Here is a 16,584-nt window from a genome sequence, read left to right on the forward strand (position 1 = left end):
TACTACATAATGGAAATCAATTGGTAATGGTTTTAATGGTTAACAGCTGGTGGTTTGTAACGGCATTTGTAGTGGAAACCATAAGAATTTCTGTGATGGTTTTTGCTGGAATTTTTTGTTTCATCAGGGAGACCACTTCTGAGACAAAAACATAACTGAAGGCTGCTGGATTTTGCATGCAAGCAAGAAGCAAGAACAACAGTCAAAGTCTCCAGAAGAGCTGTGGCAGTCCTGCAAAAATTGTACCTGAAACTTCTGATGGTTTATTTATTTATTTAACAAAGCAAGGGGCTGTCACACCAAATACTACTTTTGATTAGTTTATTACTGTTTACTGCATTTTAGTGTATTTTTATATAGAAATGTATAGTTTCATTATTTCTTAAGGCATTCTGCAGTTGCCAAAGACTTCTGCACAGTACTCTTATGTATTTATTCTCAAAACTATATGAAGAGATTTATTTAGACTCTGCAGTTGGACCCTTTGGCCAGCAGATGTCGCCGTTTTCACACGAATGCTATTGAGCTTTTTTTTGTCATTGTCGCGGAATATTTTAATCCGGTCCACAGGTTCCCAACCCTCGTCCTGGTGTACCACATGCCCTGCACATTTGAGTATTTTCGTGTAATAACACACCCAATTCAATTGAGGAAGGGTTGCTAAATACACTACATGGCCAAATGTTTGCAGACACCTGACCATCAGACCCATACGTGGTTCTTCCCCAAACTGTTGCCACAAAGTGGAAGTTTTTGTTTTCTGTAGAATCAAGAATCTCCCTTTACTGGAAACTAAGAGGTCAAAACCTGTTCCAGCATGACAATGCCCCTGTGCATAAAGCAAGCGCCATGTAAACATGGTTTGGCAATGTTGGAGTGGTTGAACTCTAGTGTCCTGCATAGAGTCTTGACCTCAACCACACCGAACAGGTTTGGGGTGAGCTGGAACACCGACTACACCCCAGATCCTCACCCAATATCAGTGCCTGTTCTCACTAATGATCTTGTGACTAAATCCCCACAGCCAGGCTCCAAAATCTAGTGAAACGCCTTTCCAGAACATTGGAGGTTGGTCAGGTGTTCACATACCTTTGGCAATATTGTGAAGTTGAATCAGGTTTGTTGGAAGCAGGGAAAGAATTAATATGTGCGTTCGTTTGTTTGTTTTATTGCATTCCATTCCTATACCTCCATATCGATGTGGTCTCCAACTCGCGCATGCGCACTAAACGGACCAATTTTTAACCACGCTGCCGAATCCGCGCATGCTCAATAAAGCATCTGTCCAATCTGGCGGTTGGTAAATCTGCGCATGCGCAGTAACCGTCTCCCATTGTCTACCAGCAACAGCGGCGCCACGGCGGAGAGCTCGCGAAGCGCACCTGGACGTAATCGCTGCCGGACGTGCACACACACTGATACAGGCGCATGTTGAGTGACATACGCTTCCACATGTCATGGCCTAATATTCCGAGTTTATTCGAATTGAAATGAACGAAAAGGGAGAAGAGAGCGTTCTCAGTGTGCTGCGGATTCGTCCTCAGCGCCGCGAGCTTTGTCATCGTTTCTGTCGTGATTTTGTTCAGCCTGTCCTGTCAGTCACTTGACGAGGGCGTGCGTTGGTGTTTCCGCTCCGTTACATCTCAGCTGGCCTTCCGTCTTTGTTTTATTAACCGTGGAGGTGAATTCTCCATGACTCCATGATCCGACCGAGAAAACGGGCTCTCGCGTCTCCCGGACACAGCTGCTTCAGTCAGACTTGACAACCCGGATTTTTTTTCTTCTTCAGTCTGATTGTTTTGTCGGGGGTTGATTGAGGAAGCGCGGAAGAAAAATCCCCCTCATTCGAGGGGCGACTCGACCCCTTTAATTTCCGCCACATCCCCACCCCTGGTCCCCACCCCCGTCTTTTCCCGGAGCCCCGTTTTCATATGGGGGGTAAGCAGAGTACGGCGGCCCGGCCGCGGCCCCCGTTTCCCGGCGTCTCTACAGACGACAGCGCGGTGCCGCCATCGGCCCACTTCGGTCACTTCCGGACGGCAGGGACGATGGGGCTCCGCAGCCGCTCGGTGAGCTCCGTGGCAGGTATGGGCATGGAGCATAACGGCCCGGTGCCCTTCGGTTTTTACACCACCACCAGCGCAGCCACACAAGCCGCCCCGCCCAGAGCCACGGAGCCGGACCGGGCCGCGGCGGGACAGGGCTCCGGCTCGGGCTCGGACTCGGTACGCGCTCACGGCTACCGCGAGACAGGCGGGGATGGGCGGCACACGGACGGCGTGCTGTACCTGGGCTCGCGGGGATCACTGGCGGACACGCTGCCTCTGCACATCGCGCCCCGCTGGTTCAGCGCACACAGCGGTAAGCAGTATGCATCATCGTCATCAATATCACCTTCATCAACACACTGACAACATGGCTGTCAAATACATGAGCTCATCTCTATATGAGACAACTGTGTCTCCATCCCGATCCCTTAATCTTTCCTGCACACACACCTGGACACGACATGAGCTCATTATCACACACTCATCAGGTTAAACCGGGTCTGTCTGAGCTGGATGATTGCTAAAACACGCAGTGCACTCATAATTTCCTGCTTTTTAATTATGCTTTTTCTTTTTCTCAGGTGCATTAAACTGGGTTAACATTAAACCAGTATTTTGCATCATATTTCCGTATTCCTCCTGCTCAGAAGGACCCAGTTTAACCTGCATATTGAGATTGGAGTGTAGTGGTTAACTGTGTTTTCATTATGAACAGGTCATTAGGGATGGATGATATAGACTTAAAAGAGTATCATGATATTTCATGGTATTTCTTGGGGTAATGATGTAAATGACAATTATGCAAATAGTAACATTCAACACTTTCCTTTTGGCCATGAGTCACATCAGCATACGGTCTTGAGAGCCGTGCAAACACAAACATTGATTAAGCAAAACTTAATCCTGACTATCATGAAATACTAAACTATGCCAATTAAGTAGGCTAAAAAATGGAATATGAAATTTGTTCACAAATTAAATTTCCAGTGTAAATGCAAACACTAAAACTGACAGGATTCATAATCTAACCTCTGCCTTCTGCCACGCTTGTTCTCATTCTGCATGTTGCGGTGCATAAACACATAATCAGCGATATCGCAGGATGGGGAGGAATTGTACAGGTATATCATGGATGATACGATATAGCACAGCGATACGAGTAATTTATTTGGATATTAAGATCTCTATGTTCTCATCCTGTCTGAAAGGGTTTCTCTGGGTTCTCTGGTTTCCTCCCAGTTCCCAAAAATATGAATGGAGATGGATTTGCTACATTAAATTGCTACTGTGTTTGTGTGTGTTTGTGCATGCATTCGTGCGCGTGTTCATCCGAGCATCCCATCCAAGGTGTATTCCTGGCTCATGCCCAAGTGTCAGTTTTCCCTGGGACAGGATAGGCTCCAGCTCCAGTAGAACTCTTGCCACAATAAAGCAGTTACTGAAGAGGATTGAATGAAGAAAGCAGATGTATTGTTAGAAATTAAATGTTGTGTATCATGGAAATGGCTTAAATGGTTGCATTATCAGTATGTGCAGGATTTTGCTGAGTTTTTAAAAAAAATTTTTGTATGTTTGTTGGGCCAAAATTGCTTGATTTTGCTGTGCTGTACTCTTGTTTGAAATACATGAATCGCAGAGGGCTTTGGTTGAATGCGCATAGCAATGATGTCACATGACACATCTTGACCCAAATCTGTGGAAGTTTTGAAAAATTGTAAGCTCCTCCAAATATTGCGGAGTTTCCTTGATTTTGCGAAACATAATGCAATTTTAGAGTTTTGAAGAAAAATTCATTTTAAAAACCTTAGAGTCCCTTAGACATTTCTCACCATGAAAATAGCCGTAGAAGCTGGCATGGCATTAAAACACCAAACAAACAGTCCTTTATTTTGTGTTAATTTCTGCGATTGCACAATCCTGGAGGGACTGTATTTCACTTGTATAATTTACAATTCACTTGTAATATATAAATTTGTAGTATCTTCTAACATTTTTTCTGTGGTAATATATTCCAAAAAAAATGCACATAATGCAACCAGGTTTATCAGCCATCAAATGCTGAGTCCATCATTTCTTTTATCATAATAAGAGTAAAGTTCCGTGACAATCGGAATCTGATTCAACTTTTTGGTCAGGATGTGTGATTAACTGTAAAGGCAGTATTAGAGCAGATAAGCAACAAGTCTGGCAAAAAAAAGATGACGAATATGAGGACAGAAGTATTAAAGAACCAGGATTTTGCAACACAAGCATATGAATGCAGTCGTCTGAGACTAAGCAGATGATAAGCATTGCAACCCACTTCCTGTAATTCTGTGTTTGTGTTCTGGTTCTCGATTCTCCTTGCACTGCAGACAGAAGTGTTTTTCCTGCCCTAACCTTGTGAACGAATAATGATTTGTGTCAGGTGTCATAACAGTGGGGGTAAAGAAGCAGGATTGGGCAACATGTCTGTACCTCCATACAGTCATGTGGGACTTAAGTGGATGAACATGGCTTACTGCTCAAGTCCACATTTTAGTGTTTGTCCTGCTTTAACAGGGCTCCAGCATGCTATGCATGAGACAAATGATTCAGTCATTGTGCTTTTCTGTTGTTAAATCATGAAAGACCACAGTGCTAGCAAATCCCATCACTCTGGCAGTCCCCCCCCCCCCATTTTTCTTCACTGGGTCTAAATTAAAACACATTTTCTACTTTTTCATATTATTATTTTTTTTTTACTAGTTTTTTTACTAGTATTATATAATTCATTAAAAAAATATTTCTAATCCTACATATTGAACACAATTGGTACTAATAACTAAAATCGAGTATTGCTGAATGTGATTAGGCAATTCTAGATAATGTTCTCATCTGCAGAACACTGTAGTTAAGTGTACCTTTTCTTTATACTTCTAATCAATGCCACACTTGGCACTGTTCTTATATCTAGTACTTCATCAGGCTTCAGCAAGGGCTTCACTTTGGAGGGACGGACAAGCAAAAAAGCTGTGAAATTAGCCATAGCCAGAAGAAAATTCTTGCTTGCTAACTTGCTGGAGCTGGTTGCTAGCATAGCGCGTGATGGTTTAGTGGTTAGCATATTTGCCTCGCACCTCCAGGGTTGGAGGTTCGATTCCCACCCCTGCCCTGTGTGCGTGGAGTTTGCATGTTCGAGGGTTTCCTCTGGGTACTCCAGATTCCTCCCCCAGTCCAAAGACATGTGTTGTAGGCTGATTGACATTTCCAAATTGTCCGTGGTGTGTGAGTGTGTGCAATTGTGCCCTGCGATGGGTTGAACCCTGTCCAGGGTGTTGTCCCCCACCTCGTGCCCTGAGTCCCCTGGTATAGGTCCCCTGGTATAGGCTCCACGCGGTCCTATGAAGGATACAGTAGATGGATGGATAATACTAGACTCCTGAAAAGCGTTGAACCATGTTGCCTCATTGTTACAGTATGGAATGATTTGTAGTCAGTTTAGGAACTCTATCCAGGCTATATTCTCGCCTCACGCCCAGCATTCCTGGGATAGGCTCCACCGTACACTGAAGATAAACTGGATATTGAAGATGAAGGATGAGTAAATGAACTTGAAGTTCTGGTTGGGGAAACCTTTGATCCTGGTTAAGAAATCCTTTGAAAATAAAATACATTTCCCTTAGAAAATTTCTCTGAAAAGAGCTCATATTACTGAACCTGTGGAGGCAGATCGAGTGAGTTTTGACTTGACTGATGTCAGGGAACTATGGAAAGTTGTGGTTTCTGTTTAACCTCTGTCCTGTCGGCTCCTCAAGAAGACCTTTGTGAGAAAGTGAGCTTGCTAAAGCAGGGGGAATAACTAACCAGTGATTTCTCAACTCTTACACGCCTGCTAAACCTAGCCGTTGACTGAAGGCTTGAGACTGTCATGTTTGAGCAAGAAAAAATGTGCAGAAGACGACTAAAGGATCAAGCTTGAGAAATACTGACTTGAATAGGGAGTAGGGGGGTCAGGGACATATTCTTATCCTGTGCTTAATTCCACATGATGGAACATCTATGGGATGGTTTCCAAACCCTTATCCTTCTGTTCCCCTGTACTGCACATATTTTGTGTTTTCTTGCTCGAACACACCTGATTCTTGTTGTCAGTTCATCAACATGTCTTACATGAGGTTAACACACCTTTTGGGTGTGTTAAAACTAGAAAAACACTAAACTGTGCAGCATACCGGGACGCCAGGATCAGGTTTGAGAACTGTTGGGTTTCCCATGGCTCAAGCTGAGCCACAGCTCCCTTCGGTGCTCGTTAGCAGAACCCAAATGAGCTCTCCGGAGAGACACGAGTCGGATGTCAACATGTCCGAGTTTGTTTTCCTGACTCACTTCGACAAAGGTCACGCTTTGCTCCATTCCGAGGAGCTTGAGCTCAGTTGGTTAGTCATAAATGAAGCTGCAGGTGAGGCAGTCATCAGGTAGAACGTCGTCATGTTTCTTCGACTAGAACAGCGTTTCTGAAGTGGTTGAGGTTAATTAGGATTAAGCTGTGGAGTTAGAGAGTGTAAAGGGTGGAGTACAAACCTCAGGCATTGAAGATGCTCTTATTTACTTTAATGCAAATTATAATTCCTGTGTGTGTGTGTGTGTGTGTGTGTGTTGTCACTTATCCTTTTGAATTTGTTAGACATTTGCACTGTTAATTTAATCAGTTTTGTCTTTTGTATGCAGATTAGTATCTTATCAGATGCTTTGTTTATATAATACTTACATATGATCTTGTTAATTCAGGTATTATAACAAGAAATTTATCTAATTAAAGGTACCTGATGACAGCATACTAGGATAATCAGTTACATATGCAGAGGTATACATAGAATAAATTAATTCATTCACTAGGGAAGTGGATGGTCCAGTGTGCTGCCCAGTTCCAAATTTTGGCTGCCTGGAAACCGAATTGACTTGGCTAAAATTATGGTTATAGCTAACATAATGTAATAATGCATAGCCAGCTAGTTATTTAGTAAAATGCCTTTATGCAGACTAAGGTAAACGAAGCCGATGAATCCCTTGGGAGGGGACGACTGTGTAGGCACAGACCTTATCCTCATCTAGTAATGTTTTTGAGGACTTCAACAAAAAGTCACGAAGTCGATGATGAACAGTGACATTGCAAAACTATGAAAGCACATTTTAAGCACAAGCTTAAACATGGCTACAAAATGAATTATATATTTTTTGCAAAAGTCAAGAAGTTGTTATTTTATCTGGTTGTTGAACCTACTTGTTCACCAGGTAACCACAATTTAAAAAAACAAAAAGCAAAACTAAAACTTGGACACACAATCTGCTTTTTTGATAAGTGGTACAGGAAATGGATGGGTGGATGGATTGAATGGTTTGGGATATGCGGGCAGCAGGGATTGTCTGTTCTGCAAAGAGAACTGGAGGTATAGTGCAAAGAATCATGAGCTATTTTATTCTGTGTGCCACCAGGAATCATGTTGTGTTTATTTTATATTTATAAGTAGTCTGCAACAAGGAAATCCGTGCTAAACTCGTGTCATATGCATTCAGTATTAGAGAAATGTTTTGTCACACAAATGATTGAGAAGTGTCTGGTCATAATACCCACCTCGCATCTAAATACTGCCCTTCATGAAATGGATCATCATAATATCGTATAGTGTAATGAGAGTATAAGAAATGATCATGATATGAAATTCAGTTTTGGCTTATGCCTGTTCCGTGCTTGATAATGCATTCCATACTAGTATACTTGGTATGGATGGCGCCTGAGAGAATAGCTTTACTGTTCAAAAGACCTTTCTACTGTGAATTCGAGCCAGCGACTTGAGCCGGCGTCTCGCTGTTCCCCTTCGTCATGCGCAAAGTAAACACTGTCTCACCAGTGACCATGCTTGGAAAAGCTTGAGTTCATCTCTTCAATATATCACAGATGCAACTTGATTTTTCTCTCTGGCGTGTTTTAACGTGCCTCTCTCGCTATTGAGTCTGAGATCTGCATCCTTGAGGAGCACGTCCTTATCCTGCCTTCTGAACAGGGCAGCTTTTATCTCAGGAGCACAAACACTTTCCAAAAATGCAGCATCCTAGAAAACAGGGGCATTGATTTTAGAGCTACATTCTTGGCTTTTGAGTAATAAACACATGTATCATCCTGAAGTTGTGTAGGCAGCCAAAGTAGGCAAATTCTCCAAGGGTCCCTGTGTGATTGGGTGGCATTTTACCTGAACAGTTAGTTTAATAGGCATCATGTTCACGATGGCCATCTGTGTCGGTATAAATTCAAGGTTGTATAGACTGGTCAGTTAATGTTCACTAGTATTTGGTGTTTAGATGTCGATTAATCAGGGTGGTGGCAACAACAGTAGCAAGGCAGATGGTAAAAAGAGAGGTGTGTAAATTAATTTTGTTAGTTTGAAAATATTTGCGGGGAATTCTACAGGCAGCTGCACAATGTGTAAGACAATGCTGGGAAAAGTGCCATGGGTTGCTCTTCACTATCCAGTCCCACTCAAGCCACTCTTGAATGTGGTTGTCACAGCTTGCTTAAAGCTTGCCAGTGGTGCGAGCTGACCGAGACCAATCCAGACGTGAAGATTCAACTCCTGGGTCATTATCAACCTGGAAAAAACCTCCTTGATGCTGCTATAGACATCCTCCATTGAAGGAAGACTGACATGAGCTTCCATGCTGTGTGCTCTCATTGCCAGAATCAGCAATTTCAGCTGAGTCACATCTGCCAGGTTATACATGAAATATGGAAATATCATTTGTAGCCTGTGTATGGCTGTTAGTTGAAGTTTGGTTTGGTGCCGTCTTTGCTGTTGTTTCAGTGCACTAATAAAAAAAAATTGCTTTAACTATGAAAAAGTTGGCCAGTTAGCAACTATTTTAAATTACTCGTTGACTTGTGAAAATTAATTAGGTCGTGCAACCCCTGTTACACATCATAGCCTTTAGCAAGTTATGAAGATGATTTTTGTTTATTCAGTCCTGCTCGGCAGATTATCAGCTTACCTCAGGTTAGATCCCAAACTGACAGCAGCTAATTTTCTGCTACTTTAGACAAGATAAATAATATGTGCTGAATAACATGGTTAAGTGTCCTGGAAAAGTCATGGAAAATAAAATTTCATGCCCCAGACCTTGTAAAAGTTTTGCAGTGTTATAAAATATCTATTAGGATTTGAAAAAGCCATAGAATTTATTATTAGTGCCAATATTTTCATCATGCTTTTAAAGTAGTGTACTTTGGTCTGACATTAAAAAGAGACATGTACAGCACAGGGGCCCAAGGCGACTCTAATATAGCACTTCTAAATCATGCAGAGGGAAAAATTTTGTCATAAAAATTGTTTTTAAGTGTGGAGAAGTCATAGATTTGTTTATTTTGTTGGTTGAAATATTTGGAAATCCTATAGATCTCTAGTGGTAGTCTTTAACAAGTTTCTCACTTCAGCTTTGGGGTTGTGTTAAGTTAGCCAGCTAGTTTAACCACAGAATGAATGAAGAATGAATGAAGGTCTACAAACAGAGATAGCTACAATGTTTCCTATTTTTCATAGATTTATAAACACATACTGTTCGCAAACCATATATGGGTCTTTCAGTGATTGTCTAAGGCTCAACGACGGGAGAAAAAAACCAATCATGAATCATGAAAGCTAGTGTGTTAATTCAATTAAAACTCTACATATTACACATTTAAAAAAATTACATAATTCATAATCCATGCCAGTTTGTCATGTATACACCAACCAATCGCAATTGGGCACAACAAGCTCACAATGTTTAATGGAGTGGTAATTTCCCGGTAAATTTGTAAATCGGTTGAAAATTACATAGCCAGTCTGTTTTCAGTTTTTTTTAACAAACGTGAAATGGCTAAAATGAAAAAAAAGAGACGTTCGTATTGTTCTTTCCAGTCCGAATGAACGGATGAATTTTCATATTTGGAAGTCATATTAATGGTAAGTAGTGTTCAGTTTACTTTTACTTACGTACTACATCTTGCATTGATTTACCATTTGATAAAATTATCAAAGTTTGGTAAATGAAGTCAAAGTGCTACCTAGAGGTGAAGTGCAGGCTGTTGGGTCAAGAACACAATGTGAAATGGCTGTTACATTTTGGCCACTTTTTTTTTTTTTTTTTTTGTAATTTATGCAATAATAGTAAAGATAATAACTTTAATAATGAGGAGACGTATATAAATTTCCTACACTGAGAAGGACATATTTGGTGCTGATATAAATTTAGGATACCTCAGGGGCCTTCCAAATGGGACACCTTCATAGTGTGTAAATGCAGCCTAGCTAGGGAACTGCCTTTTGATTGGAATGCAATGTAAGCTTGACTGATGTAGTATTTGTTTATTTATCCTTTCATACCTCCATGAAAGTGATTTAAGTATGATATTGTGCTGTTATTCTGACATGTTTAGTATTTATATACGTAGACACCCAGTTCAGTCTGCAAATCTCAGCTCGACTTGGTCATGTTCAGATGAAGGCCTGCTGTATTCACGGTAAAGACACGGCCAGATGTTCGGTCAGTGAGTCCCCTGTGTACGTTCGTGAAGTCTCAGGGCCAAATAAAGACAGAAGTGATTGTCCTATGTCTTTTTAATTAGTCTCCTGCACTAGGCCAGAGTAATCGCTTACTGATGAGGACAGTAAGTAATGAGTCTTGTGGGCCGATTCAGTTTTCAGTCTGGGTCACCAAGTCCAAGCGTATCGATCGCAGTGGAGATGATTCTGCTTTTCTGTAGCTTTAGCTGTCATGCATACAGTCATTCTGAGGTTTGTGAAGTACGTAAACAGTCAGGTTAGGAGAGAGTGGTATGATTTTGTTCCGATTCTTTTTTTTTTCTTTGTTTTTTAAATAAAAAATGTTCATATTCGTTCATTAGTGTTGATGTTTTGGGCTTAATAAATATCACAAGGCATATTGTGTATCATGATAGATATCAGGTTTTGCAAAAGTTTTTCTAAGGTTATGCTGCAGAGCAGTACTTCCACACAAAAATACACTATGAAAAATGTTCGCTTAATATAACATAAATTAAGTCAAGTGTTAGCTGTTAATTACTTAGTGGTTAGCATGTTTGTCTCGCACCTCTGGGGTTGGGGGTTTGAATCCCGCCTCCACTGTATGAGAGCGGAGCTTGCATGTTCGCCCTGTGATTCGGGGGTTTCCTCCAGGTACTCCCGTATGCTCCCCGAATCCAAATATGCATAGGACTGATTGCCATGCATTGTAGGCTGATTGGTATTTCTAAATTGTCCGTAGCATGTGAATAAGTACGTGAATGTGTGTGACTGGGTGCTGCAATGGGTTGGCAGCCTTGTGCTTGGAGTTCCCTGGGATAGGCTCCAGGCTCCCCCACATCCCTATGTAATATAAGCTGGAAAGAAAATAGATGGATTTGCTCAGCAATGTTTGCACCTCTGATAAGTGAACATTTGTTTTAGACTCTTCACCAAGGCAAGTTCACCATCTAATGTTTTCAGTGTTTGAAAACACATGCTGTTGTATTTGTTCATATAACCAACTAAAATAAGTCACTTTTGAAAAGACAGACAGGTATTTGGTTCTGTTGTCTGTATTTAGCTGATAGTGAGGTCTACCACGATAAATTATATGCATCACAACGTTTGGGATCAATAACAAGCTGCCAGCAAATATGTCTAATATATAACCGTTTTAATGCTGAACTTAAACGAAGGAACTTTTGTTCCTGTACAAAATGTTAACCTCTGATCAGAGGTATTGTATTATTATGGTATTGATGTTATTTGGTCATACTGACCAGCCATATTAGTTTATGGTTTGGGAAATGGGTCGAATGATTGCCCTATTCTGTCAGGATAGCGGGTGTCCCTTCCCTAGGCACATATTTTGACCATATCTGGAGTTTCAAAATATGTTTGCAGGATGAGGGGGTAATTTTATTTTATTTAGTTTTATTCACCACTTCTTGTCCTGTACAGGGATTTGGTTTGGCACGTTGGAAACTGCTCAACAGAACACATTGTACTATTCTATAAACATATAATACTCAAGGGGCAAAAAAAATCTAAATACAAATCATAACTAACATTAGACCCAAATGGATAAGACTCATTTTAAGCCCCATAATTTCATAATTAGCTTCCTACTTTCTTGAACACCAGAAGAAAGAGCAATGCTGGGTTTTCCAGTTGTACTTAAGGTTTTGTTCTGCCTTTTTATGACGGAACTTTAGTAGAAGCAGGTCACGTCAGGTAATTGGCAATATGCTTTTGTCTGCTGCCAGCTTTACCCCACCCAAGAACTTGAAATGACTTCTTCGTCTTTTCCTTATGAGCAGTGATGAGCGAAATTGCATGTAGCTAGTATTGTAGCATTAAAAAAAAAACATTAGAGCAAAGAAAGAAATAGGAATTGGCAGACTGGCTGGTTTTTGGTGAGATAATTGCAGTTCTGGGCAGTCACCCCAGACGTCTACACAGAGTGTTGGAAAAGGTCGGCCTGTAGTTAATTAGCACACAGCCGTCACTGAGCCATCAGCATGATAATAGACAGTAAAATGTGAGCACAGTGAAATGTTTTGGGTTTTTTTTAATTTTTTTTTTGCACTGTTGCAATATGATGGATGCCATGTTGATCAGTGTAGCATTTTAAACTACTGTACTTCATTTTGTCACTTTCTGTGAACTCCGCTTGTTTTGTAACCTTCAGCTGGCTTCCATGAACGATGGGATGTTTATTCAGAATTTAGACGTTAATAATAGGATTAGTCTATTAGTACAGGATAGTACATCATTTATTTACATACATTTTTGCTATAGTGGTATAAGTATGGCTGTGGCAGTATGATCAGCCATAACATTTAAAACCACTGACTGGTGACGTAAAAAACATCGATTATCTTGTTACAATAGCACCTGTCAAGGGGTGGGATATATTAGGCAGCAAGTGAACAGTCAGTTCTTGGAGTTGTTGTGTTGGAAGCAGGAAAAATGGGCAAGCGTAGGGATCTGAGTGACTTAAACAAGGTCTAAATTGTGATGGCTAGCTGACTGGGTCAGAGCATCTCTAAAATGCCAGGTCTTGTGGAGTGTTCTCGGTATTCAGTGGTTAATATCTACCTAAAGTGGTTGAAGGAAGGAAAACCGGTGACAGGGTCATGGGCACCAAAGGCTCCTTGAAGCATGTGGGGAGCGAATGCTAGCCCATCTGGCCCGATCCCACAGAAAAGCTACTGTAGCGCAAATTGCTGAAAAAGTTAATGCTGGCTATGATAGAAAGATGTCAGAACACAGTGCATCACAGCTTGCTGCGTATGGGACTGCGTAGCTGCAGAACAGTCGGAGTACACTTGCTGACCCCTGTCCACTGCCGAAAGTACCTACAATGGGCATGTGACCATCAGAACGGGACCTTGCAATGGAAGAAGGTGGCCTGGTCTGATGAATCATGTTTTCTTTTACATCATGTGGATGACCGGGTGCGTGTGCATCACTTACCTGGGGAACCGATGGCACTAGGATGCACTATGGATAGAAGGCAAGCTGGCGGAGGAAGTGTGATGCTCTGGGCAATGTTCTGCTGGGAAACCATGTGGATGTTACTTTGACACGTACCACCTACTTAAACAGCAGTACACCCCTTCATGGCAACAGTACACCCTAATGGCAGTGGCCTCTTTCAGCACCATGCCACACTGCAAAAATTGTTCAGGAATGGTTTGAGGAACTTGACAAAGAGTTCATGGTGTTGACTTGGCCTCCAAATTCCCCAGACCTCAACCCGATCGAGCATCTGTGGGATGTGCTGGACAAACAAGTCTGATCCATGGCGGCCCGACCTTGCAACTTAAAGCATCTGCTGCTGGTGTTTTGGTGCCAGATACCACAGCACACCTTCAGAGGTCTTGTGGAGTCCATCCCTTGACGCTTCAGAGCTGTTTTGGTGGCACAAGGGAGATCTGCACAATATTAGGAAGGTGGTTTTAAAGTTTTGGCTGATTGGTGTAAAGTACCCTCGGTGAGGGATGGATGATCGCAGCTGCTGGTTTTCTCAACGCACTTGATAATACACTGCCGCAGTTTTTTTGGACTCTGCAGAGTACCAGAGCTGAAACTGACAGCAATAGAGGAACAAGTTATGCTGGTTCTGTGGAAGGTTGTGTAACACACACACACACACACACGTTTCTCGCGTGATCTCAACTGATTTCAATGTGCTTTCCTTGTGATCAGATTTAGTCATCCTCTGTGAAAAGGTAGCTTGTGATATTTCTGGGATTCAAATCTCCCTTTTAAGTGACACGATGGCGCTCCTTATAAACCGCTGGTAGCTTGTCCATGGTGACAGAATAGGAATTCCTACTAAGCAGTTGAATGACAATTGTTGTCAGTCAACAAATCTAGAAATTCTCACAAACCACCTTTTTCTTTTTATGAGGGATGACAATGAAACATCTGCAATCCAATCTGTGGCAGCACAATTCAGAAATATAGGTCACTCACCATTTATTTGCCATCTCTTCACTTCTCCATCTGTCTCTCCATCTTTGTGTCTCTCTTTTTTTTTTTTCTTTTTTTCTCTTTATCACAGCACAATATATAAAACATCTATGTCAAGCCACACACATTCACATTCAAGTAGGCTGGGATGCACGACAAGCCTCCCAGATACAGACGGACGTCTACATGGACATTTTGTGCACATGATGTAAACAAACACATACCCAAGGCAGACCAGGAGACACTCATGACACACACCGCAGGACTGAATAAGGTCGGATGTTGCTGTGACAACCTTGCCGCTTGTTTTGGTGTTTTTGCCGAGATGCTCAACCCTTAAACTGGAATCCATACGAAGAGACCGAATAAGAGGCGATATGGAGAATCAAGGGAAAACAAAGGAGTGACTGAAATCAGATAGGAAGAGAGAGAGAGTCTGAGATGAAAAGGAGAGACAAGAACAGAAAGAAGGGGAAATTACAGAAAAGCAGAAGGTGAGAGAGTCTGCAATCAGGAAGGAAGAGACTGAGCAGAAGCAAAAGAAATAAAAAAAGAGGAAGAGAGGAGATGGAGAAGAACAAAAAGGATGAAGATACAGAGAAATCAAATATGAGAAATGTAGGGAAGAAGAGACACTGTCCAAGGTAAGACACACGCACAAACGGGGTGGGGGAAGAAATGAAGGGACAGTCAAATTGAAATAATAGAGAATAGAGAAACTGAGCAATAGATATATAGATAGATTGATAGATGAGGGACAGGGAGGACAAGAAACAATCAGGCTGATTGAGACTGAGGTGGCCTGAGAGAAACTGGGACAAAAAGAGAGTCTGAGTTGAGAGAAACAGATGGACAAAGTGAAAACAGGATGCTAAGTGAGTCTGAGATGAGAGAGATGGAGAGAAACCAGGACAATGAGCGAAAAAGGCAAAACAGGATGATGAAAGAGTCTGAGAGGAGAGAGCGAGACAAACAGAAGGGGAAACGGAGAGGAAATAGAAAAAGGGGGAGAGATGGAAACAGACTGCCAGAGATGAGCGAGGGTTACATACATTTACATTTACATTTATTCGCTTAGCAGACGATTTTATCCAAAGCGACTTACAAATGAGAAAATGGGTTAGCGACATAGCGACGTGGGTTAGCGACAGAGAAAGGAAACGGAAACAAAAGATGGTCAGTGTCTTAGGGTGCTCAGCGAAACAGGAAGTGGGATAAATGGTCTGGGATGAGAGAGAGACAGATAGACAGACAGAAGGAGGGAGATACAGATATTCAGAGATGATAGAAATGTGTGAAGAGAGAATCTAAGACAGTGTGTGGATCAGATGTGGAAGAGAGAGGAGGAGAAACAGTACGGAAGTCTGAGAAATGACACTGAGCAAGAAAGAGGAATGAGAGGAAGAGTGACTAAGATGAGTGGTCGTAGATGGGGAGAGGGCAAGACGGATATACAGAGAAATGAAAGGATAAGACCGACAGATGAGTGCGTCAGAGAGGGAAGACGGCAAGAAGGGAAGAATCAGATAGGGGACAAAGATCGACTGAGATGAGGAAGATATAGTCAGGACATAAAAAGAGATAGGATAAGAAAAATACAGATGACAAACAAAAGGAGGACGAGAGAGTCAGGAATAATAATAAAAGGCAAGGAAAAGGGATACACAGTCTGAGACCGAGAGATGGAGAGTTGGAGATAAGGGTGAGTGATGACACAAAACAAAGAAGACGATAGACAGACATGAAAGTGAACGGGACTCTTGGAGATGAGCGTGAGAGACAGATATGAAAGCAAGAGAGACAGTTGGAGATGAGGATGATCAACGAAAAAACAGGGAGCTCGAGAGAGAGAGATGAAGGTGAGGGAGACTGTAGGAGATGAGGTTAAGAGAGAGTCTTAGATGAAAGCGAGAGACAGTTGGAAATGAGGGTGAGAGACAAGAAGAAAGGAAGAGCAAGAGAGACAGTTGAGATGAGACTGACATGAAAACAAGACAGACAGTTGAGATGAGGGTAAGAGACAAGAAGAAGCCAAGGAT

The 16,584-nt window shown here is 41.9% G+C and overlaps 1 protein-coding gene across 1 annotated transcript in view; it reads left to right on the top strand.

Annotated features, from left to right (window-relative positions):
• The first annotated feature begins 1,357 nt into the window (after positions 1 to 1,357).
• The window catches only part of znrf1 (zinc and ring finger 1), a 55,580-nt gene continuing 40,353 nt past the window's right edge, over positions 1,358 to 16,584 (top strand). The window contains exon 1 of the mRNA XM_053631270.1: positions 1,358 to 2,361. Coding sequence (XP_053487245.1) covers positions 1,932 to 2,361 — 430 coding nt within the window. The 5' untranslated portion in view covers positions 1,358 to 1,931. The remainder of the gene's footprint in view (positions 2,362 to 16,584) is intronic.

Source organism: Ictalurus furcatus, chromosome 8 (assembly GCF_023375685.1).
Source record: "Ictalurus furcatus strain D&B chromosome 8, Billie_1.0, whole genome shotgun sequence".
NCBI lineage: Eukaryota > Metazoa > Chordata > Actinopteri > Siluriformes > Ictaluridae > Ictalurus > Ictalurus furcatus.